This window comes from Amborella trichopoda, chromosome 6 (assembly GCF_054954075.1).
Source record: "Amborella trichopoda isolate Santa Cruz 75 chromosome 6, AtrichopodaSantaCruz75HAP2 v2.0, whole genome shotgun sequence".
Taxonomy (NCBI): domain Eukaryota; kingdom Viridiplantae; phylum Streptophyta; class Magnoliopsida; order Amborellales; family Amborellaceae; genus Amborella; species Amborella trichopoda.
The window spans coordinates 35,288,475-35,314,700 of record NC_142341.1 but is presented as its reverse complement, the minus strand read 5'-3'; the positions used below and the strand labels follow the sequence as shown (position 1 = coordinate 35,314,700).

The 26,226-nt window shown below is 42.7% G+C and overlaps 1 protein-coding gene across 2 annotated transcripts in view; it reads right to left on the bottom strand.

Moving 5' to 3' along the window:
- Positions 1 to 6,247: 6,247 nt before the first annotated feature.
- Positions 6,248 to 26,226, bottom strand: part of ADK1 (adenylate kinase 1) — a 34,819-nt gene continuing 14,840 nt past the window's right edge. Inside the window, exons 6-7 of one of the 2 annotated variants that reach the window (XR_002281065.2) lie at positions 6,969 to 7,087; positions 6,248 to 6,690 (exon numbers count right to left, since the gene is read on the bottom strand). Coding sequence is in view for 1 of the 2 variants with exons in the window: in XM_006845109.4 (XP_006845172.1) it covers positions 6,589 to 6,690 (102 nt within the window). In the remaining variant the exon portion in view is untranslated. The remainder of the gene's footprint in view (positions 6,691 to 6,968; positions 7,088 to 26,226) is intronic. The other variant, XM_006845109.4, reaches the window with a different exon arrangement.

Here is a 26,226-nt window from a genome sequence, read left to right as displayed (position 1 = left end):
ATACCAAATTTCGGCTCATTTGGACCTTTCCAGACCATTTTGGGCCTAATTTACGTAAAACGGAAGAGGTTTACATTATTTATGTGCAACCTCAGTGAAACAGTTTCCATATCTAAAAGTTGTCTTTTGATTTCGAGATTGCTTTAAAAATCATAACTCTCTCATCTTGAGGCCAATTGAACCCAGATTTTGGTATGTAGTAGAGCTCATCAAGCCGTACGTTTCGGTAGAAGGCACGACTCATGTTATTGTCCGAATGAGAGAATTTATAGAGAGAAGTTGGATCTGAAAACTTATGTGTTGCAGAATTTTTAAATATGAACATCCATCCATTCAATAACTCATATCTCGAGGACCCAACATTGGATCGCCTCAAATACGGATCCGTTGTGACCACAATTCAAAGGGCTTCGATTTGAGGTATAATTTCCACGATACCACGATATTAAAGGCCAAAAGACACCCAAATTTTGAGTTCAAGAAGAGTATGTTTTCCAACCGTCGCAGTCTCATTCAGTGACCTCCCCAATTTGGAAAGTACTCAAACGGTAACCAAATCGAGGGATTTTCATTGCAAATGATCCCGAACTCCCCTTCGATTTGCATTCAAGAAAAAGACTAAAGACATGGCAGATCGTCCAACACCTATGCTCGAAATTCACAAGTTTATGGGTTTGGCCAGATTTTGAGATCAATCTCAATAATAGGTGTTAAAATGATCGTGACGATACAAGCAACAATTCTATGGTGCCCGACTCCCCAGATTGTCATCGAAAAGCTCTGAAAAATGCACTGAAGCTTGGCAATGGCATGAGGCCCCTCCAAGAGGAATGGTTGTATCATTTCCCAAATTGTGCCAAAAACGGGATTTTCATTTTAATTCATTTTAATTCATTTTAATTGTAATTTTAAGCAATTCAGTCATGTTTTGAGTATCCACCCATGTTTCAAGGGTACCATATATAAGTTCTTTACCCAATTTGTAACCTAGAGTTTTGGAAGTTTATGAGAGCATAATCAAAACATTAAGCTTCTTATCCTTGCATGTGCATTGCTTCCAAACCCAAGAGAGATGAAAGAGTAAACTTTACCACTTTGGGGTGGAAAAAGTTTTTATAAGGTTGCAAACTTAAAATGTGGAACTACAGATGCACCTTAAAAATCCATCGGAAAAGGTTATTTTAATATTGAAAAACTTTGTAATTGATCATCTCAACATCGAGATGTATGACTAAAAATATATATCTATATATATATTTTGAGTCCCAGAAATAGTGCATCTTACAACACAATATCTATACCATCCATTTTCAAGATTTTCATATATTTATTGCTCTACTTGATTTTAACCCATTTTTAAGTTTAAAATTCTATAATTAGATATAAAAATATATTTTGAGATAATCCTAATAAATTATTATAAATTACATATTACGATAAAATTTGGAGGTGCACCATAATTGGATTGTTTTAACTCCTTTGGGATTGCCCTTGGACTCCATACTCCCTACTCCCTACTTCCAAATTCCATCCTCCCTTCTCCCTAGACCACCCTACACCGAACCCTTTCATACTCCCTAGATTACCTTAGACCATACTCCCCCATACTCAGCCATCTAAACCCACACACACTATACTCCCTAGTCATTTTGACCCATACACCCTAGTCACCTTGATCCACCTAGGCTCACCCATAATCAAACCTAGACCCCACCCCTCTACTCCAAGGTTCAAGCCCACACTAAAGAACATTATAGGGATCATCGTGCATGCACATAGCCGCTCGGCTCGAGCCAACACTCGAGCCTAGGTACCCGGTCTACTTTCTCACTCTTCTCTCTTATCTCTCTCTCTTCCTTCTCACTCTTCTCTCTCTATTATCTCTTTCTCTCCCTTCTCTCTCATATCGTCTCTTTTTCTCTCTTCTCTCTTTCTCTCTTCTCTCTTCTCTTTTTCTCTCTCTTTTTTTCTTTTTTCTCCCTCTTCGTTCTTTCTCTTCGTCCTTTCCCTCTCTTCTTTCTCCCTCTTCTTTCTTTCTCTCTCTTCTTTCTCACTCTTCTTTCTTTCTCTTCTCTTTTTCTCTCTCTTCTTTTTCTCTTCTTTCTATTTATTCTCTTCTCTCTCTTTCTTCTTTTATTTATTGTCTTCTCTCTTTCTTTTTTCTCTCTTCTTTCTATTTATTCTCTTCTCTCTCTTTCTTCTTTCTCTCTCTTCCTCTCTTTCTCCCACCTCTCTCCCTCTCACCGGCCTTGCTCTCTTTCCCTTCCTCTTTCCCTTTCTTCTCTCTCTGCCTCTCCCCCTCTCCTCTCTCCCTCTCCCTCTCGCTCTCGCTCTCCATGGGTCGTCTTGGGCCTATACCTCCCCCTCTCTCTTTCTCTCCTCTCCTCCCTCTCTTCTCTCTCTCCCTCTCTATGGGCCCATCGGGCTGTGCCTCCCCTCTTTCTCCTCTCCCCCCTCTCTTCTCTCTCTCCCTCTCCATGGGCACATCGGGCCCGTGCCTCCCCTCTCTCTCTCTCCCTCTCTCGACTTTCTTCTCTCTCTCATGGGGTTGCAGCAAACTCGTGCTCTCCACCTCTCTTTCTTCCCTCTCCCTCTCTTTTCTTCCCTCTCTTCCCCTCTCCTCTCTCTCTTTCTCCATCTCACGGGCCCATGCCCTTCCTCTCTCTTCCTCCTTCTCTATTTCCCCCTATCACGGGCCCATAGTGGGCCTGTGCCTCTTTTTCCCTTTCTTTCTTCCCTCTCCCTTTCTCTTCCTTCATCACTCCTTCGTTTTCTTCCCTCTCTCTCTTCCTCTCCTTCTTCTCTCTTTCTCTTCTTCCTTCCTCTCTTTTTCTGTCTCTCTCCTCTTTCCCCTTTCTCACGGGCATGCAGCCTCTCTCTCCCTCTCCTTATTCTCTCTTCCTCTCCTTACATCCCTCTCTCTTCATTCCTCTTTCTCTCTCTCTCTCTCCTCTCTTTCTCTCTCTCTCTCTCTCCTCTCTTTCTCTTCTTTCTTCTTTCCTCTCTTTCTCGTTTTTTCTCTCTCCGTCTCGTTCTTTTCTTCTCTTTCTCATCTCTCTTCCACTCTCTCTCACTCTCTTCTTTTCTTTTTTTCTCTCACTTCTCTTCTCTCTTTCTCTCTCTCCTCCTCTTTCTCTTCTATCTCCCCTTTGAGTATCTTACTCATCTCTCTAATTTGGACACCCTTCAGGAGGCTCTTTGGGAAGCATCTCTGAAAAGGCTTCTCCAGGGTACGTCTTTATCTCAGTCTCTCTCCTTTTTTCTTTTTCTTTTCCTCTTTCTCTTCTATCTCTCTTTTGTGTATCTTATCTACCCCTCTAGCGTGGATACTCTTCGGAAGGCTCTTTGGGAAGCATCTCTGAATGGCATTGTTTGCAAACCCTATTTTTCCTTAATCCTCCAGAGTACCCTAGACTCTGATTAGAGTCATGAGGCTGTCTCCAATATTCTCGTTTATCTCCTTAGAGACGGGACGTTGAAAGGCTGCCTATGTTTTGAAAGGCTTTTTTCTCTCTCTCTTCCTTTCTTCCCCTCCGCCCTCTTCTCTTTCTTCTTCACTTCTTTCATTTTTCTTTTATCTTATTTCATCTATTGATCACCTCGTTTTTTTGTTATCTATTAGGAGGCTCTTCGGGTAGCGATTCTTGCCAAGCTAAACCCGTGGACTCCGCTATGTTGAATCCTTCGGCATACTTTGGCCTCAAGCCTAGTATCTTTTTTTACTCCAGTAATGCCTATTAGTAGAGGTGACGTCAAAAGGCTGCCCAATTTTTGGGTCGATTTGTCTTTCGATCATCTTCTATTCCTTATCTCTTCTCTCAACCCCTCGAACCCCTAGATTAAACCCCCAACCTACTATAAATTCCCATTAGGAGGTAACCCAAGAAGTATATTCCAAAAACCATTAACAAGTGGATATAAGGTTGTATAATGACGCAAGGGAGGCAAATTCAAATCGAACTGCAGAAGTTTACAATATGCTACTGCAAGAACATAGATGCACACTCTTCTTTTAATTTGCACATTTGAGCTTGCCTCATTTCTAAGTATGAGAATTCTTAGGAATGAGCTCAAGGCTAGATGACCAGAGTAGTAGTTTGTTATTTTATGATGCCTTGAATTTTATTCTTATGATGAGTATGGGACTTAACCCCCACTGCTAAGTGTGATACTTCTCCAAAAAACACAGGCAATTTTAGCCCCATAACTGGTACGACAAACTCAAGCAGCCCATAACCAAAGTAACAATGAAATTAACACCAAAGTCAAAAGTGCAAGCGACAACTTATAGGCCCCCACCATTCTTGAATGTCCCTGGATTATCCAAGAGCAAATATGGACAGATTTTGCAATCTTGGAAGTGATCACTTACATGAACGTGTTATTTCCCAATACATAGCCCACGATTATTTGGACTCGAATTCTTCACCTTTAGTAATGAAAGAAGTTTAGAACTAAAGTGCATCTGAAAAACAATCGACAAGTTGCTTTAATGTTAAAAAACTTTGCAGTTGATCGTCTTAACCGCGAGATGAATGAATACGAATTAAAAAAAAAAAAAATTTAAGTCCTACAAATACACATTTTGTAATATATTAACCGGACTATTAATTTTTATGATTTTTAAGTGTTTATATATTTGCTTTATTCGCACCATTGAGTTTTAAAAATCATGATTAAGGTGAATTAAGGTTCAAATAGATTTTCAAGCTATTGCAAAAACTTTCCGCACTGAAATTGCAACTTCCGAGTTGTAGGGGCCCTTACTTTTATTTATTAAGGTTGACACCTCGTGCAAACTGCATCCTTTAATAATTCATGAAAACATAGATATTAACAGGCAAAAACTATATCTATCACCACATTCCAATCAATTAGTTGTACAAATGTAGTCATATTCCAACCAAATAGTTTTACTAGATGGGGTGGGTGTGGGGTCGCACTCCAACCTCTTTTCATCACTTTCAACAAATTGATCAGAAAGTGATGAGCCTCATGACCACGTAATCCACCTAGTCAAGATGATCACCATATATGGACCCCAATCTCAAAGCATCAAAACGTTTTGTTGACCACTATAAAACAAATGGGAGAACCTTTCTGCAATGGATTCCCCAACCATATATAAACGATGTGCCTGAGGACTCATTTGATTGAAGGAATAGCTTGTCACATGATGTACCGGACCCTAATGGGCGTTTGGGCAATCAGGGTTTGCTGGTCACATTTCTTAGTTTTCGCTCAGCCATCACGGAAACCTCTAGGCAAAAAACATGTTAAAGAATCTTAAAGATGGACACAAAAAGATCGCAAAACTCGCGGGAAACTTCACCACAAACTTTCAACAACTCATTCAAAAACATCATCCAAAGCACAAATTCATAACTTTGAAATCGGAGACCTTGTTGCCTGATTTCCAGAGCTCAGCTTTTTATCAAAGTAAAAACTCTGCTTAATCATCAGGAAATAGAGATTTTTGGGTGTAAACCCATCCAAATTCAGCTTCTTGGCAGTTGGATCTTTTCCCGTTGTCCTGATGAAATAGAGAGAGTATTGAAAAGGACTGCATGAGTGTTTCGTATGGGATTCGAAATTGCCGGCAAAGAGCCAATTCCCAATGTATATTTTTCTGCAGGTATTCATCCAAGCCATCCGATCGAATTGAGTAGCAAGAAGCCCCAAGAAAGATAATTTACATTTGACATTCTATACTTTTAAGACCATTCGCTTTTTGCTTAGGAAGGTCACATTCACTTTTTAACCATTGGATGCAAAATCCAACATATTCAAGTATGTCACATCCGAGAAACAAATTTTTGGACTGTCTCCAATCAATGACAATCCCCAACCACCTATTTTCACATCTACCTGTCAATAATGATTGTTACCTCCTTTTTATCAAAGTAACGTATTTTTTTGTATATTTTTGCTTTATATTTTTATGAAAGTAATGTATCTTTTTGTATATTTTTGCTTTATATCTTAAGTGGTTGGGTACTCGTGGAAAGTTTTCCCTAAACAAATACTTAGTTTTGAGGGATTCTTTCCTACATTGTTAGCATGGATTTATTTTATTTTTTATTTTATTTTATTTTTTCAAAATAGGTACGTCTCCTTAATTCAGTTCAGTTATTGGATCCCTCCAAGATCCAGGACTAAGAAGAAACTAAACATACCTATAAATGCCCCAAAAGCCAAACCCAAGACTTAAAACTAGCCTGCTTCACATCCAATATATTACACAATATACTGGTAATGTCCCTCTATATTGGGATTTTCGGAAAATCTTGTCACGACATCAACAGACCATGGATGACATCTAGTCATCCAAGGCATTAAAATTACAGAAGCCAGAACACAAGAAATCTTGTCAAAAATTTTATTTTTGTTTGAGAATAAAGATATACTCAAGGAGCCCACAGAACAGGTGCCTGTGGTTGAATACTCGATGCAATTAAATCCTGGGTTCTGCCAGAAAAACAAAAAGGCAAGAAAAAAGAAACAGGAAAACCGATCCGACAATGTGCCGGATTGCAAGACCAGGCCTTAACTTTTAGGAGTCAGACAGGGTACTCATTTGTTCACTAGTTATGATGAAAGTGCCTTCTCGACTTCAGTAGTGACTTCTTTGGGAGGTTTCTCAGCATGTACCGTAGCAACAACATTCTTCTTCGAGTAGTAATTGATAACCTGAAGATTAGAGAAGAAAAAGAATGAGACCTGATGTGAAAAATCATATTCTAAATGATTGAGCCTACAGTCTAGCCCCTTGATTGTTGCACACTTCTAAAAAAAAAAGAAAGAATGGTAACAGAGCACCGAGCACTGAGTTTTGAAAGAGAAAAAAACACAGACGTTTCATATAAAATGCCATGATAGGTAATAATATTCAGCTAGAAGTCAGCCATAAATCAATGCATTAAGTTCAAGATCCAATAAAGTTAAATAGCCTAAGTCACTGGCTGTACCTCGCAATACCTAAAATTCGATAAATGAGAATAGCACTAAAGATGATCAAGGAGTCATTTGGGGGCTTTTCCAATTGGTCACTAACGGTTCACCGCATGGATACACTTCAACAAATGACCTGTAAATGCAGATAGCATGCACATCTCCATTTAATATATTATGGACACGTTCTCAAGGAACCAATTTTTCCATAAAATAACCATCCCTCCAAAATGTCTTAGTAAAACTCAGATTATCATGATTGCTGACGGAATCAGCAATCAGCAATCACCCAAAGGAGACATCAAAAACAGGAACTACAAATTCTGTAAAAGTACGAATTGCCAGTTATAAATAGACATCACATTTAAATGGGAAGACATACCAATACAGACATCACAAAGAAGCATTTGTTTAGTTTTAGACAGAAAAATCTAAAACTAAGCCTAGATCAAAACTAGAATTTCCATAGTGTGAAGATATTCCCTCATCAAGAAACTCTACCAAAATATCCAAGACAAGAAAATATCACATGAGAGAAACAATGCTATAGGACACCTCCGATGAAATTTATACTGTCAGCAAAAAAGTTCTACAAGACATCATAAAGTTGAACTTAAGGATCCAGGAAAAGCTGAAAATACACATAGCTATAGATTTTGTAGGTCACATATACCCAAGGAACATCACACAAGTTGCATAGGTGGAGAAGTAGGCCTACAAACTACTCGAGGAATTGAAGCAAGTCAGCATCCAAAAAGTTGATGCTGTAAATCAATGTGCCTAGAGGTAATATGACAGAACATCAACATCAACATGAAGTAGATGAGGCATTTTTAGGAAGGCAATCATCAAATTACAGTAAACCTCAACCCGAAAATTGATCTCTCTCAACCAATGTTTAGCTTACTACATATAAATCTTGTAGGTGCCTTTGATTAAGTAGGTCACAATCAGAGTCACAGCTCTATGGAGCTGGAGGAAACTACGAATGGCAGAATTTTGTTCTCCTTCCCTTGGCAGCAAGAGCCTCCCAGGTTGCCCATGCACCTCTTGCTAACCTCATAGGAGCCTCCTTATCTCTCCCCATGGTCTCTAAACCTCTGGGCTTTTAGAACCCATAGAGTTAGGCTGAGTCTTAAACATTCCCCTTCACGCCTGGACCCCCCACACCTTCAAGCTCATTGCCAACTCCTGCGGCAACCTCGTCGCCATCCACTGGAAATCAATCGAACAACTCCCCTTGGGTTCTATTCAATTGTTGATCGACGTTCTCGACCCCCAATCCATCCCCTCGTCACTATGGCTAGAGGTGGAAGGCTTTCATTATTGGAGTCTGTTGGCTTGGCAACCCGCCTCTCCACCCTCCCCATGCCATGTCCAGCCTATAGAGCTCGATAGCCAACATCCTCCTGACCACACGGAATGGACCATGAGCCTCTGTAGATGAAAACCCTCAGTCAATCGTCAATGTTCATGGTCTCATCTGAGGGCCCGAACCCAGCCCAGACCCTTGCCCTAGCAAGGAGCCATCCCTCTCCAAACGTTTCCTCTAACCCAGCCTATCGCCACCTGTCATCCTACTTCCTCAACTACCCTAACGACCATACAAGCATCCATTGCAAGAGGTGACACCTGCCCCACCCACTCTGACCCCCAGCGCCTTACCCCCCAACCTTTTTCTCTCTCTTCCCCTTTCATCATCTCCCCATCCTAATGCCCATGTGACATAGCCTCCTCCTTCTAGCCATATCACCAAACACGTGGCTCTATCCCCGATCTCTCAACCCTCATCTCCCTCAACTTTCCCGAAGGCAAGGTCATCCAAGGCTATCGCTCGATCCACATCTGCAACTTCGCCTCGCACACATATGGAACCCCCTCCCTTGTCTGCATGAGACAGCTGTCTCCATTCACCTTTCACGTCGTCTCACATCTCCCTCAATTCTCCGTCAAACTAGTCCCCCCCTCGGTGGCTCCCCTCGGCTCTAATTGGCCCACTCCTCCAGGCAGCCATCACACTAGTTGGCAACCTTGGAGGCTCCCCTCTCAACTCATCTAGCCCTCATCCCCTCGCGCTCTCCCCCATCTCTGCGGCAGCTCTCGGCAAGCACCCTCCATAAGACACTCACCGGAGATCCCCTTCTCTCCAACCCATGTCGTCAATTCAGACACCTTCCACTGAGCCACCTCTAGACCCTTCTTCGCCTCTCCTCATCGACCCATTAACCCCATACCTTCCACTCGCAGCAGCCCATCTCCTGCCCATCCCCACATCCTCCTGTTCCCAGCCTGCAATGTCAGCTTATTGGAACCTGCAGCCTTCTCCAGTTTCCTTTGCAGGTCCTTCCACTTCCCCAACTCCCTTAGCTCAACCAGCCCCTGTCCAAGTGCCGCTCCTGCCACACCCCTCACTCCCCTCTTTTACCTTATCTATACCACTGTGGGGATTCCTTCCCTCTACTACCTTCCCCTCCCCCTCCTCCCCCCCTTTTTCCTGCTTGACCCCATCGTTCACGCCCCCACCATCTGAACCCATTCCATCTTGCCTCCTCACCTCCCAGCGGTCCCCTATTTTGGCCACGTTAAGTGTTCTCCGATGGTGTGAAGTCAAACCCCAACTCTTCCCCCCTTCCTTCTCTCGAACTCATCCAGGCCCAATTCCCATCAGTCGGCTCAGCACCCCTGCCCCTTCCCTTTTTCTCAAACCTCTTCAAGCTTTCTCTCAGACGCTCTTTCCCATTCTCCCAAGTCAGTAGACTCCACTTTTGCTATCAACTTGGACTTAGCCCAAGGAATGTATCCCAAGTCCTCCGAATAACAGGCCTCTAGTTCAATGGACCAACAGAAGCACTCCAAGCTTTCCTCAGAACAGAAGTCTAACCCAGATCCAAAAAAAAGGGCTGAGGTAGGAGGGAGCTCGCCAACCTCACCTGCAACATTACCTACGACAAGCTTTCCAGAACCCCTCCCTCTTCGGGTCTCCTCGAGGGCCCGAACTCTCAGGGTAGCTCATCCACCTGGCACTCTTCAAGACGGGTCCTCTCCCTACACTCTCCCTCCCCATGATTATCATCCATTTTAAGGGATTTAGGCAACCCCTAAAGCATAGCATTGTTAGAGACTTCTATGTCTGTCATTCCCCCTCGATTTTAGCCCTCACAGTAACAAAGCAACCTCTGCCCTCCCTTCAACAAGTTAGACAAGTCTAGTGGTGTCAACCTTGCCAATGGGAAGCTCTTCCTACACAAGGAGCCTCGGGAGGCATGTGGGTCATTTGGGACCCTTCCCTACTATTTATCTCTCTCGGCCACTCAGATCGCCTCTTCTCGATAGCATCGCACTGTTGAGGATCTCAGATGGACTCTCGCTTAAATTACAGCAGTCTACGACCCTAACTCCAAAAGTTTCAGGGAGCTATTTTTGGAAGAGCTCAACCAAGCGACAACCATCCCCCCCTCCCATTGGTGCTTGGGTGGAGACTTTCAACATAACTAAATGGGTCCTTTGAAAGGAACTCTCCGAATTGAATTACTCCAGCAATGCTTCAGTTCTCTGACTTCATTTCCACCCAAAATCACATTGATATCCCGTTGAAAGGAGCAAGGTTCACATGGTCTAACCACTCTTCCTCCCCATCTCTTAGTAAGCTGGATCGTTTCATTCTTAGCCTCGACTAGGATGGTTCCTTCCCAGGATCCCATCGTAAGGCCCTTGCCAAGCCCACTTCGGACCATTGTCCAATCATTCTTAACATCCAACCTGTTACAAGGGACCCCAAACCTTTCCGATTCAAACTTGCCTAATTAGAAGAACCTAATTTCCTCCACCTAGTGCCACTTTCGTGGAACTCCATCCATCCCCTTGTCACGGGCAGGACGGGATTTCACCTTCAATGCAAGATCCAATAGTTTTAACATATCCTAAAAGAATTGAGCAAGCAACTCCCAGGTTATTTGCATTCTCGTTAAAGCACAATTCTTTAGGCTATTAAAGAGGTCAACATCATTAAAGAACATCACATTCTAATAGTGGAAGAACGACAGCATAAAGTTCGGCTCAAACTACATTATCACACCATCCTCAAACAGGAAGAGATGTATTGGTACCAACGCACTTGTCAAATGGTTAAATCTCGGGGATCTGAATACTGCTTTTTTTCACAAAATACCGAATTGTAGGAGGGAAAATTCTATCACCCACATTAAGATCGAAGAGGAAATATTGGGTCAACGAGCTGAGGTGGACGAGGCTATTCCTAACTTCTTCATAAAGTTCTTCACCGCCGCTTCAGGGCCTAGACCTATCTTGGGTGACATCTCCTTCCTCACCCTACCCAAAGAGAATGCTTACTGGCTCGAGCGCCCTTTCGAAGAGGAAGAAAGACTAAAGGTCATCCACAATTTGGGCCAAGATTGCTCCCTGCGCCCCAATAGCTTCCCAATAGCCATTTTCAATCACTTTAGGTTCTCAATTCGATCTTCTAGCCTTTTTTCACAAATTCCATGAGAGGGGAGTTCTACACAAAGCCCTCAATGTAATTTTTATCACTCTAATCCCCAAGGTGGAAGGACAGAAGAACCGAAGGACTTTCGACCAAAAAGTCTTATCAATAGCACTTACAAAATTCCCTCAAAGGTGCTGGCCTCTTGTCTCCGAGAGGTATTAGACATGGTAATCTCTCCACGGCAAGGCACTTTTGTCAAAGATAGTTAAATCTTGGATGGAGCCTTTAAAAGCATCCATTCAAGCCTTCTTTCCAAATTACCTGGACTGGTCATTAAACTCGATTGGGAAAAATCCTACGATCGTGTAGACTGGTCCCTTGATAGCATTTTACTTTGCATGGGCTTTGGCAACCAGAGGAGAAAATGGATCTCGTGGTACATTTCAGCACCTCACTTTTTGGTCATGATCAATGGATCCCCCAAGGGCTTCTTCCCACCTTCGAGAAGCCTTTGCCAAGGGGATCCTCTCTCCCCTTTCCTTTTTTGAAATCCCGGCTGAAGCTTTCAGCCGTTTGATTAGCTGCTGCTTCAATCCTGGCATTCTCCATGGTTTTTCCATTGGATCTCAAGGGCTACCAATAACCCACCTTCAATATGCAGATGACACCTTAGTGTTCTGTGAAGCCTTCCCCCAGAAAGTGGACTCTCTACTCCTTTTCCTCAAATGCTTTGAATGGGCCACAGCATTTGAAGGTAATATGCACAAATCCAAGATGATTGGGGTAGCTCTCGACCCAGAAATTACCCAACAGTTGGCTGAAAGGTGGGGTTGTCGACCTGAAAATCTTCCCTCAACTTACCTCGGACTTCCTTTGTGCCTCGGTAAGCCCAAATAGAGCCTTTGGGCACACATCATCGATACGTTTATAGAACGTTCACCACATGGATGGGTCTTTTTTATCCCAGGCAGGCAAAGCTACCTTAATGAAGGCGATGTAGAGTGGTGAGAGGATCTCTCTATAGATTGCCTCGGGTCTTTTATGGAACTTCTTCTGGAACCAATTGGTTAAAAGCCTTCATATGTTTTTGAATCAACAATAGTTCAGCTCCTGAATCTCCACACAAGTGCTAACCAAATTTCACCAAGAAAGTCACATCTTATGAATAAATGGTTGTCGTCTTTGAGGTTTCCCATGTAAAGGAAGCACATAATAGACCCATGAAAACCCTCATTTTTGTACTCTATTAGCAGTTGGAAGACTTTTATGATAAGTTATCCACACGGACCACAAGGCTCTAAGCTGTATTGGTTTATATCCGATATGGCTACAAGTTTTTTGTTGCTGACTTCAAGCTCTCTAATAAGTCCATGGGCACTTTTTGATGTGATTTTCCTCAGTAATAGGTTACCATGCCAAGATAAAGTGAGAATTGGTTATACACATATGGTTTTTGTTTCTTATAGCTCCGTTCCCGAACATCGCAAAATGGGAAAAGATAAATTCCCAATTTAATGTCTCCCTCCCTTCCTCCATGGGGGGCAGCTGGGCATTACATGCTCATCCTTTAAGCATAAGGGGCCGAAGTATTAACTTGAAAAGTAGCTCCCTTGGTCATCGAGTAAACCTTGCTCCATAGGTAATTGAGTAAACCAACCAACTCCGGCCGATGTAAACATCACTATTTACTCATTTGCAGCATTCCCAACTACCAATCCCTTCCTCCAATCCTCTAGCGAGTTAGAGACTGACAAGCCTCATGATGGCTCTGTACGGCCCAGGTACAAGAAGGTTGACGAATAGAACATATAGTGCCCACTCAAGCTGGAACAACAAGCTTTTGACATGCCCATCTTCATGGCACAAATGTTTGAAGCCAACAACCTCTCAAATACTTAACGCATCATACATTGGGAAATGTAAAATATCATAGGCCACAGCATGAAAGTAACAATGTAGTTTATGATGAATTCATCTGCATGAAACTAGAGTCCCAAGGGAACAGTATCTACTACCTAAAAAATGGAATGCAACTAACTCCATATAACTCCATATGGACATGTATGGTATAGCGTCAACATTATGTGGACAGCACCTCTCAATGGTTCAGATTAACCTAGCATCATCCAATGATCATAAAAGAGTTCTATTTCTTTTCTTTTTTTTTTATTTAAAAATATATTTACCTAAAATTGGGAGCATAGATGCATTTTTATATGGTGCATAGAATAATAATAATAAAGAGAAATTTTCAATACAAAAATTGAAAAAACTTTCAGTAAAACCAATAATGGCGGAACAGGATTCATGTAGCCGACCACAAATAGTTGGGATAAGGCTCGGATGATGATCATGACGATGATGATTTTTATTCTGCCGTATTAAAAAGTATCTAGGCCTCCAATTTTAGATAACTATAATTTTTAAACACGGTAAAAAATTAGAAACATAACTGCTTCATGGGCCCTTGTGAATCTGAACCGTTGGAAGGGTGCTTGTTCACCCCTTACATTGTCACATGATGTGGATAGGAGACTTATCCCCAAAGAAAAACTTATCCCACTCAAGTGGTAGGCAAATCCCCTGTTAATGATACAAAGAAATTTTCAATTAAACCTACCAAGAATGCCTATGCACTCCCTCACCCAAGGCAAGCAACATTGGAAGCATCAATTCCCTGCCCAAGTACCATGCCTCTGTTGGAACGCACTCTTGGAGTACCACTACGGACCATTGAATCAAAAGACTTGATCTCTACAGATTCCATGAATTATATGCACTATTCAGGTAGAACTAAAGATTAAAACATATTGACATGCAATATCTACATCAAATTATAGAATTTTCCCACATACCAATTTAAGTTGCAAAATTGAACTTGTCATTCAACAGTCTAAGACTATCAAAATCAATTTTGAAGTTTTGAAAAAACAGTATAACCCAACAGTTTTTTAACAGTAAAGCCCTTATACCACTTGTAGAAAGTCACACCAGATCTCGGATTCTTATTGTACATAGAAATCAATGTAGAGAGAGAGAAACACACCTTTCTATTGTATCACTTCGGACTCTAATGCATAACACATCACCCACTCATGCGCACACTTATGCTTACACTTACACATATACGTGCACACTCACTCTCCTACATGCTCACACTCATAACACTCCTACACCCATGCGCACTACCCCTATTTAAAACTCAAAGGACCCCCTTTAAAAAAAAGGACACATGGTTCTTCTACTTATAGTCCATGAGGGTCCACATGACCCATGTTTTACTAAGTAATGAGGCAGCTTTAGATGTTGCCTCTTAAGATTTACCGCGAGAGAGAGAGAGAGAGAGAGAGAGAGAGAGAAAATGAAAACAAAGAAGCAAGCCACGTGTTGCTCCCACAATTCTCCCCTCAACACTGGCTTATTCCGATTATTGACCTGATCATTCCGAGTTGTTCTCTATGATGAATAAATTTTGTGGGAGTAACTCCTTTCATAAATATATCAGCAACTTGTTCTTCCTTCCCAATTGGTGCAACCGATAATACTTTCAGCATCGGATCAGCAGCAATCTCTTAGTGCAGCAAGACGCAACCTATTGTCTTCCTATCAATCACCCAAGCAGAAAACAGATCTGCAGCAATAGCTGCCCGAGAATTCACCTAGCTGACACTTCTATTGGAGAATCTGCACCAGCCAGTAGAACAACTAGTGTCGCTCTTTTGTGACAACTTATCAGCCATTCGATTGGCTAAGAACCTAGTCTTCCATGCATGGATAAAGCATAGTGGGGGTACATCATCATTACATACGAGAAAAAAATCTTGGAGGAAGAACTCACACTAGCACCAATCATGAATGAAGAACAAGTTGCAGATATATTTATGAAAGAACTTATTATTACAAAATTTCTTCATCACAAAGAACAACACGAATGATCAGAAGATGAACAATTGGACTAAGCCAATGTTGGGACGGAGACTTGTAGGAGCAACACGTGGCTATTCTCTCTCTCTAGATACCTCTTAAGAGCCAGCACATAAAATCGCCTTATTATTTGTAAAATATAGGGTCACATGGACCCTCATGGACCATGAATTAAAAGGACCATGTGTCATGCTTCTTTTTCTACATTTTATAAATGGAAGCACGCATGTGTGTGGAGTGTGTGAGTGTGAACATGTAGGAGAGTGAGTGTGCAAGTACAATAACTGTAAGCATAAGTGTGAGCAAGTATACAGTGTGCGCATAAGACGTGATGTATTATGTCTTAGAGTCTGCAATGATATAATAGAAAGAGGTAGTTTTCTCTCTACATTGATTTTTACATTTAATAAGAATCAGAGACCCTGTGCAACTCGCTACAAGTGGTGAATACACACACACACACCCCCTACTATAGCAATCTTTCATTCAAATATCACACCTTAATTTATGCACACACCCACCCACCCCACTATAGCAAATCTTTATTTCAAATATCACCCATTATTTGGCAATATTTGTTGTAGTGGCCAATGCTTATTACTGTTGTGTTGGCCAGTGACAATTACACTTCTTAAAACAATCCTCATGCATAAGACACTCTTTGATTCAGGTTACCATCCAAAATTTTGCGAAAGTTGAAAAATATTTGCAATGGGAAATCGTCTGTCATAAACTAGGCCAGACAAGAAAATGAATTCCATCTCTGATAGCCACATGGAACAAGATAGTGAATGAATCTAGTAGTTCTGGTTAAGTTTAAAGCTACATGGGTTTAAGTTCAATCGACCTGAAGTTCTAGTCCACTCAGAAATACAATTCAGAGTCCTCAGTTATCTCATTCAAATATGTTCAGCTTTCATAGGCATCAACTATCCTTCTTCTATAGAAAGTCATTTTCCTGTGAAAACACTAAATAATTTAAAACTTCTTCCACCCATAACAATGCAAAACTATAGTCATCCAACATATATCACTTACTTAACCCTAACAAGTCCAGAAATTGGACTCTCGACCCATGTCTCTGGTTTTCTCCTCTTACTTATGCTTCCAGCCTTTAAATCTCTCCAAGATCAACCACTCTCCAATTTTCCTTAGAAGGCACATTCCTAAAGACCTACTGATTCTAAACTTCAGGTTTGGCATTTAACAAACGAAGCTTCTTGAGAACTTACACATGCTCCCCCAGGCATATCAAGAGATGCCACCCACCACACCATTTTACTAAAAATATTTATTTACAATGCATAAGGGAAAAGGCCATCAAGCAAACAGGAACATGTAAACTTGCATTCTAGCTACTCATGTGGATCCATAATTATTGTCCAATTATGCAAGATATTCCAGGAAGAAGATGAACAGTTTTTTTTTTTCTGAAAAAAAAATACTAATAAACTCAAGGGAAAGTTATCAAAATACCATAAGAAATTAATTGTTTAACAACTTGCCCATTTGCAACAATTCGAACTCAAGACCACGTGTATTTTCATGGGTATTTTGAAATTAAATGAAAAGATATCGCCAAAGCGTTAAATTGTTCATCTCTCATAGGTAAGTTGATAAATTTCCCTAAATTTAATGAATCTCCAGAGCATAACAATATTACTACTTGAGAGGAGTGGTTATGTAGAACTCAAGGTATTAAATTTTAAAAAAAAAAAAAAAAATGAATAAGGGTAACTTTTGTATTTATTTAAAAAATTACATAGCACGAAAACTAAAGATGGCATCCCACAAATTGGGTGCTCAGACTACAACTGCAGCTAGATTGATGAGAAGACAGAGAGAGAGCTAATACTGAGAAGAGACAAACTAAAAATGAGGGGAACAACCAAAATAGGGGACCCGATGCAAGGTGCTACAGGATCCATCTGCAAAGAAGAGGAAATTTGAGAGCAGGTGTGGAGACATGAGTGATCTTGAACTTCTACCATGCTCGAGTAAATAAGATGATGACGAACTGTTGAAAAGAATCCCTGGCTTCAATATCCATGGGGAGATCCATAGATAGAAAAAGGTGGGGGCTCCTGTTGAGCAGGGTGAGAGGATAATGTTCGTCTAGCTTTGGGGGAGCTCCTGGCCTAGGAGCAAGCCGCAAATCAGGAGAAACTTCTATCCTTAGAAGCATCAACTTGTGAATTCAAAGAAGGTCATGTTGCAGGGGAAAGAGGGTATCGGGAAAGATAAGGGAAGAAAATGAATTGTAGAGGATGAAGAAAGAGAAGAGGGAATAGGGGGGAAGGGGGGGCGGAGGGGGGGAGAAGAAGATGGAGAAAGAGTAGAGATTGAGTAAGAGTTTAGCAGCGTAGATCAGTCCGAGAGAGGAGGCCCATTAGGCTGCGGAAGGATTATAGGCGAACTGACAGAAAAATAAATGGATAAGGGGCTATGTTAAGAGAAGTTTGGAGGACGGCAAGAGAGAACGAGAGAGGAGAGGAGATGAGAGGGAGAAAAGAGAAAGGTGCTCCCCTCAACTTTCTTTTTTTTCCTTCTTTTTTCCTCTACTTTTTTCCTTTTTTTCTCCACCTTTTTCCTTTTCTCCTTTTTTTATCCCTTTTATCCTCCTTTTTCTTTTTCTTTTTTTGGGTAATAATACTGCTAAGGGATGAGAGAAGAGAAAAAGAGAGAGGATAGAGAAAGAAGAGAGTGACTGGGAGGGTCTAAACATACCTGTTTCAAGGGCTGAGGAGATGCCGTATCTTTTGCAGCAATAAATAGGAACAAAAAGCCAACAAAAATTAGGGGCAGGGAGATGAAAGGTATAGAAAAAAAAGGGGTGCAGAGATTGGGTAATAGAGTGTGAGTGTTCTAGGCTGCCTTAGAGAGTAAGGTGAAGATGAGAGAAGAAAATCTAAAGAGAGAGAGGAGCAAGGGAGACAATCTAGGGGAGAAAAGAAGAGGGTGGGTAAGCTGGAGACCTGAGAAGCAAGGGCCACAAAATACCGCTAAAATCCTACCTTCTTCCTTCTTCTTTTTTTTTTTTTCTTTTTTTCCTTTTCTTTTTTTCCCTTCCTTTTTTCTTTTTTTTCCTTCTTTTTTTTTTTTTCTTTTCCCATAGGAGGCCACTGAGGGGGAGAGGGTTTGGAGAAGCGGAGAGAGAGAGAAAGAGAGAGAGAGAAGATAAAGAAAGAAAAGAAAGTAAAGGAATTGGCTGTGCTCCTGCACCTACAGAAGCTCCTTCTTTTGCCAAGCTATCTGCCTCACCGTTGGCTGCACAGTGTATATGATTGAGGGTGAGCTGAGGGAGAGAGCTGCATAGGAAAGATAAATGCTCAAAAATTGAAGTGAGCCTCCAAGGCGGCCGTTGCTGTAGGGTGGACCAAAGAAAGGTGTTCCTAGAGTCAGTTTCAACAATAATTTCTTGAGCACTGGTTCCCACCAGAGCCACCCGCGAGGCCTTCTAGAAGAGCCATGGCCTCTGCAGATGTAGAGTCCTGGACTCCTATATATACTGAGAAGATCATGATAGTAGTAGCACAGTCAATCAGTGTGCCTCCAATGCCCGAGGGTCCTGGGTTCCCTAAGGATGACCCGTCAATGTTGTGTTTTAAAAAACCCAGGGGAGGGGGGGGGGGGGAGTCCAACAAGGTCTAGGTTGATTTGACTGGGCTGTTAAGTTCAGGAGACAGGCCCAATTGTTTAGAAAATGTTATATTGGAAGTGTAGCATAGATGGGGATTCTTTTGGCCCATAGGAAGATAAGGACCGCCACAGACTCAAAAACAGATTGGGTGGTTATCAAAATTACTCTGAAAGTTCTAGAATTTCTCTCGAGCCATAAGCTCCAAAGCAGAGCCTCAACAAAAAGGTGCCATAGCTTTTTCCCATACTTAGAGAAAGGGGGGGAGAAAAAAGACTCAAAGAGGTTGCTCAGGTTCAGAGGCGTACCCACTGCAATCCAAAGAGTTTAAGGAGGGAGGACCACAGACTGAGGGATACTTCACAATGGATGAAGAGGTGAGGAATAGTCTCCTCTTCCTGAAAGTAGAGGATACACAGTTGGGGAAGGAAACTCTCTTCTTTGGAGTTGGTCTAAAGTGAGGGTTTTACCTTGGAGGAGAACCCAGATGAAGGCTTGAACTTTGAGGGGGATTGGAAGAGCCCATGAGAAATTGAGGGGTTAGGGTTCAGGTTAGGGAGGACGTTGGAATAGAAAGAAGAGACAGAAAAATATCCCAAAGGGACTGGGGGCCAAATTAAATAGTCTTGGTAAAGAAGAGTAGAGAAAATGGGGTTTAACAATTGGAAAAGAGAGATGAGGGAAGTAGATTCGTGGTCCATGAAATTTCGCCTAAGGATTGGGGTCCAAACCAATTTGGACCCACTGAATACTACATAATCTGTGATCAAGGCTTTTTGGTTTCTCACCACCGAAAAAAGAGAGGGGAGAATATCCAATCCAGAGATCAGACCAAAATTGGATATGGGAACCATTTCCTAATCTATATCTAGAGCGGTTGAGGAAAGCATTCCTGGTGGAGGCGATGTGTTTCCATGCACCTGTGAATCTATGGGGGTGAGATCCAGGGAGCCAGTCTTCACTGTTGAGACCATATTTCGCTTGTTTCCAAAGGAGATAATGTGCGGAAAAGAATTTCCAGCACCATTTGCCAAGGAGGGCAAAATTCATGTTTTAAAGTTTTTACTACCTATTCCCCCAAATTTCTTGGGGGAGCAGACAATGTCCCAAGAGACGACATGAATTTTTTTGGATCCCTCCGCTCAGACCATAAAAAATCTCTCATAAGTTTCTCTAGGCGATGGATGACTGAGATGAGGATCTAGACAATAGACATGTTATAGATGGGAATACAAGCAAGGGCAGCCCGAATTAGGGTGATTCTTCCCCCAAAGGAAAGGAACCTACCCTTCCAAGAGGCGAACTTCCAAGTGAACCTTTCTATTAAATTGTCCCAGAGTTGTTTTCTAGGTTTTCCTATACACAGGAGCATGCCTAAGTATGAGGACGGTAAGGGTTCCATGGCACAGCCTAGGCGACGAGCTAAACTGAGTAACTCGGCATTGCCAACATGGATTCCTAGTATTTTTGTTTACTTTCATCCTGGCGAGAAGTTCAAAAGTTCGCAGAAATCGCCGTAGGCAGACAACTTGGGTAGGGTTTGCTTCGCAAAAAATAAGGGTATCATCTGCATAAAGAAGGTGCGATATAGTTGGATCAGATGGAGATGTCCGAAAACCCGAAAGAAGGCCTCTGTCATAGAGTCTCGATATGGTTTGGGTGAATAGCTCTCCTATGAGCGTGAAAAGGAAGGGCGACAGTGGATCCCCTTGCCTAAGCCCTCTTTGGGCCTAGAAAAATCCTTCCGAGGATTCATTAAGAAGAATTGAGAACGATGGGTTACAGATACATGCTAAGATCCATTTCATCCAAAGAGGGCTAAAACCAATTCTAGCTTGGGTAGAGTCTAGGAAGCCCCAATCCACCCTGTCATAAGCATTTTCGGAATCCAATTTAATTATGAGGTCGTCTGACCTGACAAAGATCTGGAGTGAATGGTCTCGTGGGTGGTTAGGGCTCCACCTAGAATTTGTCTATTGGCTACAAGGCAGATTTGGTTGGGGAGATGACAGTGAAGAGGACCTCTTGCAGGTCAGATGCTAGCAACTTAGCCAAAATTTTATAGGAGGAATTTAAGAGGCTGATAGGGCAAAAGTTAGTCATCCTGTGGGCTCATTCGAGTTTGGGCACCAAGGCAAAGAACATACAGTTGAGTGTCGCGTTAAAGCCTACCTCTGAGAAAGAGGAAAAATGCCAAAGGTCCGGGGCTGTAGTATTCCAGAAGGACTGAAAGATTTCTATGGGGAACCCATCTGGGCATGGGCCCTTGTCTTTAGAGAGATCAAAAGCAGCTTTTCAAATCTCATCTATGGAGAAAGGACTTTCAAGTTTTCTGCCACAGCCGATGAAATGGTTTGGAAGGCAAGGTTGCCAAGGACATGGAAGTGTGTTTAGAGAAAAGATTCTTGAAAAACCTAATGAAGAGCCAGCTCATTTGAATGGGATGGGAGTAAGAAAGGGAGCCTATAAGAAAGGGTGCCTATTGAGATTTCAGTGATAGCATTAACTCAACGTCTAGAACTAGCCGTCTTATGGAAAAAAGCAATGTTTCTATCGCTGTCTTTGAGCCATTTAATCGTAGACCTCTGGTAACAATATGTCTCCTCTTGCTTTAACGTTTGAGATAGATTAACTTTATCCCGGGGCCTGCCATCTCTCTTTTGGGGGGGTGAGGGGTCGGGGTTCCTCCAAGAAATCTAAATCTGAAATAACGGTTGAAAAACTGCTGATAGGGACTTTGAAGTTTGAAGGAAGTTGCTGGCTCCTCTGCTTCAGAGCAGCTTTGAGGATATGAAACTTGCAGGTAAGCCTATATCCTACCCATCCAGTAATAATGGAGGAAGACCAGATAGAAGACAAGAGGGGAGAAAAAGATGGGTCATCCATCCATAAGAGTTCGAACCTAGAAGGTTTATTAGAGATGAAGACATGGTTGGTATCTAGTAGGAGAGGCTTATGGTCTGCTCTTGATTTAGGGAGGACCCGAGAGCAGGTTCTTGTGAAAAAAGTTTCCCAAGGCTTTTAACAAGGAAGCGGTCAATCTTTGACAAATTTGGGATATTTGCGTGATTCGACCAAGTAAATGAAGCTCCAGACAGTGGAATGTCAATGAGAGGGATACTCTCAATGAAGCCCGAAAATCCTCTCAAAGACACATTCAAGCAACCACCCGTGGATTTTTTGGAAGGCCGCATGGCCATGTTAAAGTCTCCTCCCAAGAACTAGGGGAGATGCTGGGAGAGGCTACTGAGGAGAGCTCCTGCCAAAAGCTAGGTCTAAGGGATGGACAATTGGAGCCATACGCAAAAGATGTCCTAAAAAGAACGTTATCAGCGATGTGGCTAAAAGAGATGGAGACAAAGAAGTCATGTATCTGGGACAAAAAGCCCTAGAGAATAGTTGGAAACCATAAAACCCAAATAAAGCCCCTTGGGAGCCTTTGGCAACCCAAAAGCACGGGAGATGACCCCAGATTTCTTGTACCATAGCGTGGTCAGGGGAAGGAAGTTTAGACTTGAACAGGGCTAGAATGGTGGGGAAGTGGGAGGACACTAGGGAGCAGACAGCACACCTCTTGGCATGCCTGCCAAGACCTCTGATATTCCAGCAGAGGACCTTCATCTAGGCGAGTTGGGGTGGCGAGAGGATTTCCTAGCGGATCTCCTCTTGGTTGGGCTAAGGGGAAGAATTGAAGTGAGGGAGATCAGCTGCCCTGAAGTCCTAGGGGCGTCATAGTTCACCCCTGAGCGAAGCTTGACTAGCCCGCAGGAACCTCTAGTAGATTTGGGTGCGAGGTTTACCTGCGATGCTCCTACAGCTACCCTGAGATGGTCCGTCAAATCAAAGACATCTCCTAAGAGAGACCAACATCACTAATCATCGCGGAAATATGTGGCGTGCCTCTGTTGATTCTTTTGAGCTCCATGGAGTCTGCTGAGGCTGAGGACTGGACATCTGAGTTGAAATCCACTCCCAAAAAAGAATCTTGGGGAGGGGTCGGAATCGGAATTCCAAGGGGGAAGGACTAGAGGGGAGCCAGGGATAGAGGGGGCTCAAATTAGGGAATGGAGGACAAGAAGGATTTGCGAAAGAACTAGTTAAGGGTGGGATGCAAGGAGGAAGGCAGCCTTCAGACGCTTGGGCTGCATTGAGAGCAAACCGCATTTCAAGGGGGATAGGTATAAGGTCATCCAGGTCATCCAGGTCCGAGTATTGGAGACCTGTTCTTGGTGGGCTGGGGAGGGTGGTGGCGAAGGGGTAGGAAGGAGTGGGTTTGTCCAGGGATGGTTCGGAACATACAAAGAAAGAAGAGGTAACAAAAGAGCTTGGAGAAGGGGACGGGAACCCTTGGCAGTAGGTATAAGTAGCGCGAAAAGCTATAGTTGGAGGTTGGGGTTGCCTTGTTCGAGGAGGGGGTTGGGTTGGAGGAGGACTGCCTTGACCTTCTGAGATAGGTTGGTAAAGTAGCCACCCTGGGTAAGAGGACTTCTACTTTTGTCGGCAAGGTATCTAAGGGGAAGAGGGAGGGTCAAAAGTTTCTGAAGGGACAGGGAGGATGGGGTATTCTGAGGACAACAGAATGGTAGAGACGGAGGTTGAGGAAAGTGGGGAGAGGGACAAAGGGGAGTAAGAGAAAGGAACCAAAGAAAGGGGATAAAGAGATGAGGTTTGCAAGACGCCAGTGATGGGGGGTGGTTTTTTTGAGGAGGGAAGAGAAGTCAAGGGGACAAGGGGAGAGGACAGTGAGGAAGGAGGAAGAAGAAAGAGATTAAGAGATAGGTTAAAGTGGTTATCCTCGGGGACAGTAAGAGATGTGCTAGATGTCTCAATCAGAAGGAGGGGGAAGAGGGAAGAGATAGCTGATTAATGAGACTTGCTAGCGAAGCAGGTTGATGGGGGAGAGAGGGTGGCTAGGGGGCAGCATCTGGCGAATTTCGAAATACGTGGATGGTTGGGATGGAGAGACGTACGGGCCAGTATTAAAATAAAGAAATAATGCTTCGCCTAAAGGCATCGCCAATGAGGAGGCATGATGACCAACCATTCTCGGGAGGCACTCAACATTGATGAGGGGAGTTGACTTTGCGCCTGCAAGCAGTGCTTGAGAGGAGAAAAAGGTGGCAGGTGGCATTGAAAGGCTCCCATCATTTATTAGGGAGGTAAACAGAGCGCCAGAGAATGGTGTTTGAGGTGCGCGAGGAGTGCCGGGTGGCACTAAAGGACACCCAGCATTTAAAGGTTCTTTCAGAGGGCATATATGTCAAAGTATTGGAGAGAATGTATTGAGCGGTTTGTAGTTGACGATGGGGAGTATGTATGATGTTGACACAAGTGAACAGGGTCAGGGTTATTTGCAGGGCCTTTGCCCTTAGCAATAATTTGTTGAGTATCTCGCGGTGCGAGATTAGATGGATGGGCGAAGTATGGATGTTGCGGACTATGGTCTGGAACACAGTGACAGGCAGTGAAAGAAGGCCCCGGAGCATGGTTTGCGACACAATTCCTTCGATGAACCTTAGTCCAACTATCAAGCTCTGGACTAGTGCGTTCATGGCAAATGAGGCTCTGAACTAAGACAGACGATGTACGAGAGACCATTGCTATGAAGGATCAAAGAAGTTGGAATAAGATCTTCCGAGACTGAGGAAATAAAAACAAATCTTACCTAAAGGAAGAGAGCCCAACGATTTCCAGTGGACCGACAAAAATTGGACAAAGCAATCTCTTAAGGAATTCAAAATTTTGTTGGTTTAGAGGTGAAGCAAATAGCTTCAGGAATAATCCAAATCTTCATGTTCTGTTGAGCACCCAATTGTTGATTCCATCTATGGAGGGACAATAAACCTCCGCTGAACTAAAGGTTTTTTGGAGGAATTTCTAGTGAAGAATTGTCAAGCGAAAAGATGAGGTACTATTCATTGTGGAGGAGCTTGCAAACTACATGAGGGTTGTTGAAAATTTTCCGCAGCCAATGGTTGATGCCTTTGACATCATTTCGTTGCGAATGGAAAGATTCTAAGAAGGAGCTCTCTACGGATGCAATGTGCTCTGAAATCTCTTGAGTTGAAGAGAGCCAGATATGAGTAGCTGAATTTAAGAATGTTACATGATGATCAGCGTGGAGACTAAGAGAGATGTGGGATTGGTCAGGTTGCAGGGCGGGTCTGGCTGGGGTGGTGGCTGCAACTTGAGCAAAGCTTCTAGTGGTACAATTTGGAGGAGATGGATAAGCTGGGGATGGTGGGATGGGGGTAGGAGCTGGGCAAGGCAGCGTTGAGGAGAGGTGGGGGTAAAAGTTATGGCTTTGCTCTCTGTCTACTACGAGAGGGAGACTAGCAGGGTTTGAGAACGGAGGGGGGGGGGGGGGGGGGGATGGTTGGGAGAGGTATGGGTATCCTAGGGAAGATGAAGACTAAATTTGGTGATGTCGTTTGTGGTTTCAAGAGGATGGAGCAGGGGTTTGGCATGAAATAGTGTTGGTTTCTGGGGGTAAAAGGTGGATTTTTTTGCTTAATGGAGTGAGGTATATGCTGGTAAAGGTGGGGTTCCTGCGTTGGGGAACAGGTTGAAAATGATGCAGAAGTTAGAGGTTCTGGGGGGAGGGGGTGGCTTAGAATGGTGGGCGAACATGTTAGGAGGGGATAGCTAAAGTGGTGGTGATTGCAGTGGTGTCTGGTGTTTCTAGAGGGAAGAGGTTGTCAAGAGTGATGGTGGTTCTAGTAAGGTGATGATTGGTAATGGTTGGTGGATCTTGAATGCTCTGGTGGGTGGGTCTTGAATGGATGATGGTGTCTAGTTTCTTCCATCCAATTTACAATGTTTTGCATTGCCAATTTAATTTATTTTTCATTTTATTCAATATACTTGAATTCCACTTACAAAGGCCATTAAATACTGATTGACATAAAAAACAATACCCTAGATACAATCTAGAATCTTTAAATTTTACTGCTAAAACAAATAAAAATTATCCAAGAGTTTTAAATAAACTTCCACTATAACTTTTAGTATACCATATGTTCCTGAAAATTCACAGAAAATAAGAAATATTACTGAAAATTAATTAAATCAACTGAGAAGACTTACTGGAAGATGCTTAAATTTACCCTCACATGTTTTGATACATGCCACACCGGATTCCCTAACTGACACACTTTTAGCCAGTTAGGTGTTGCTGGTATTTCAGAGATGGGGAAGCTTTATAGGCGATACCTTTCGATATAGGATTTTAGAGAGGTCAAAAACTGTACTAGGGTTTCAGGCTACAAGT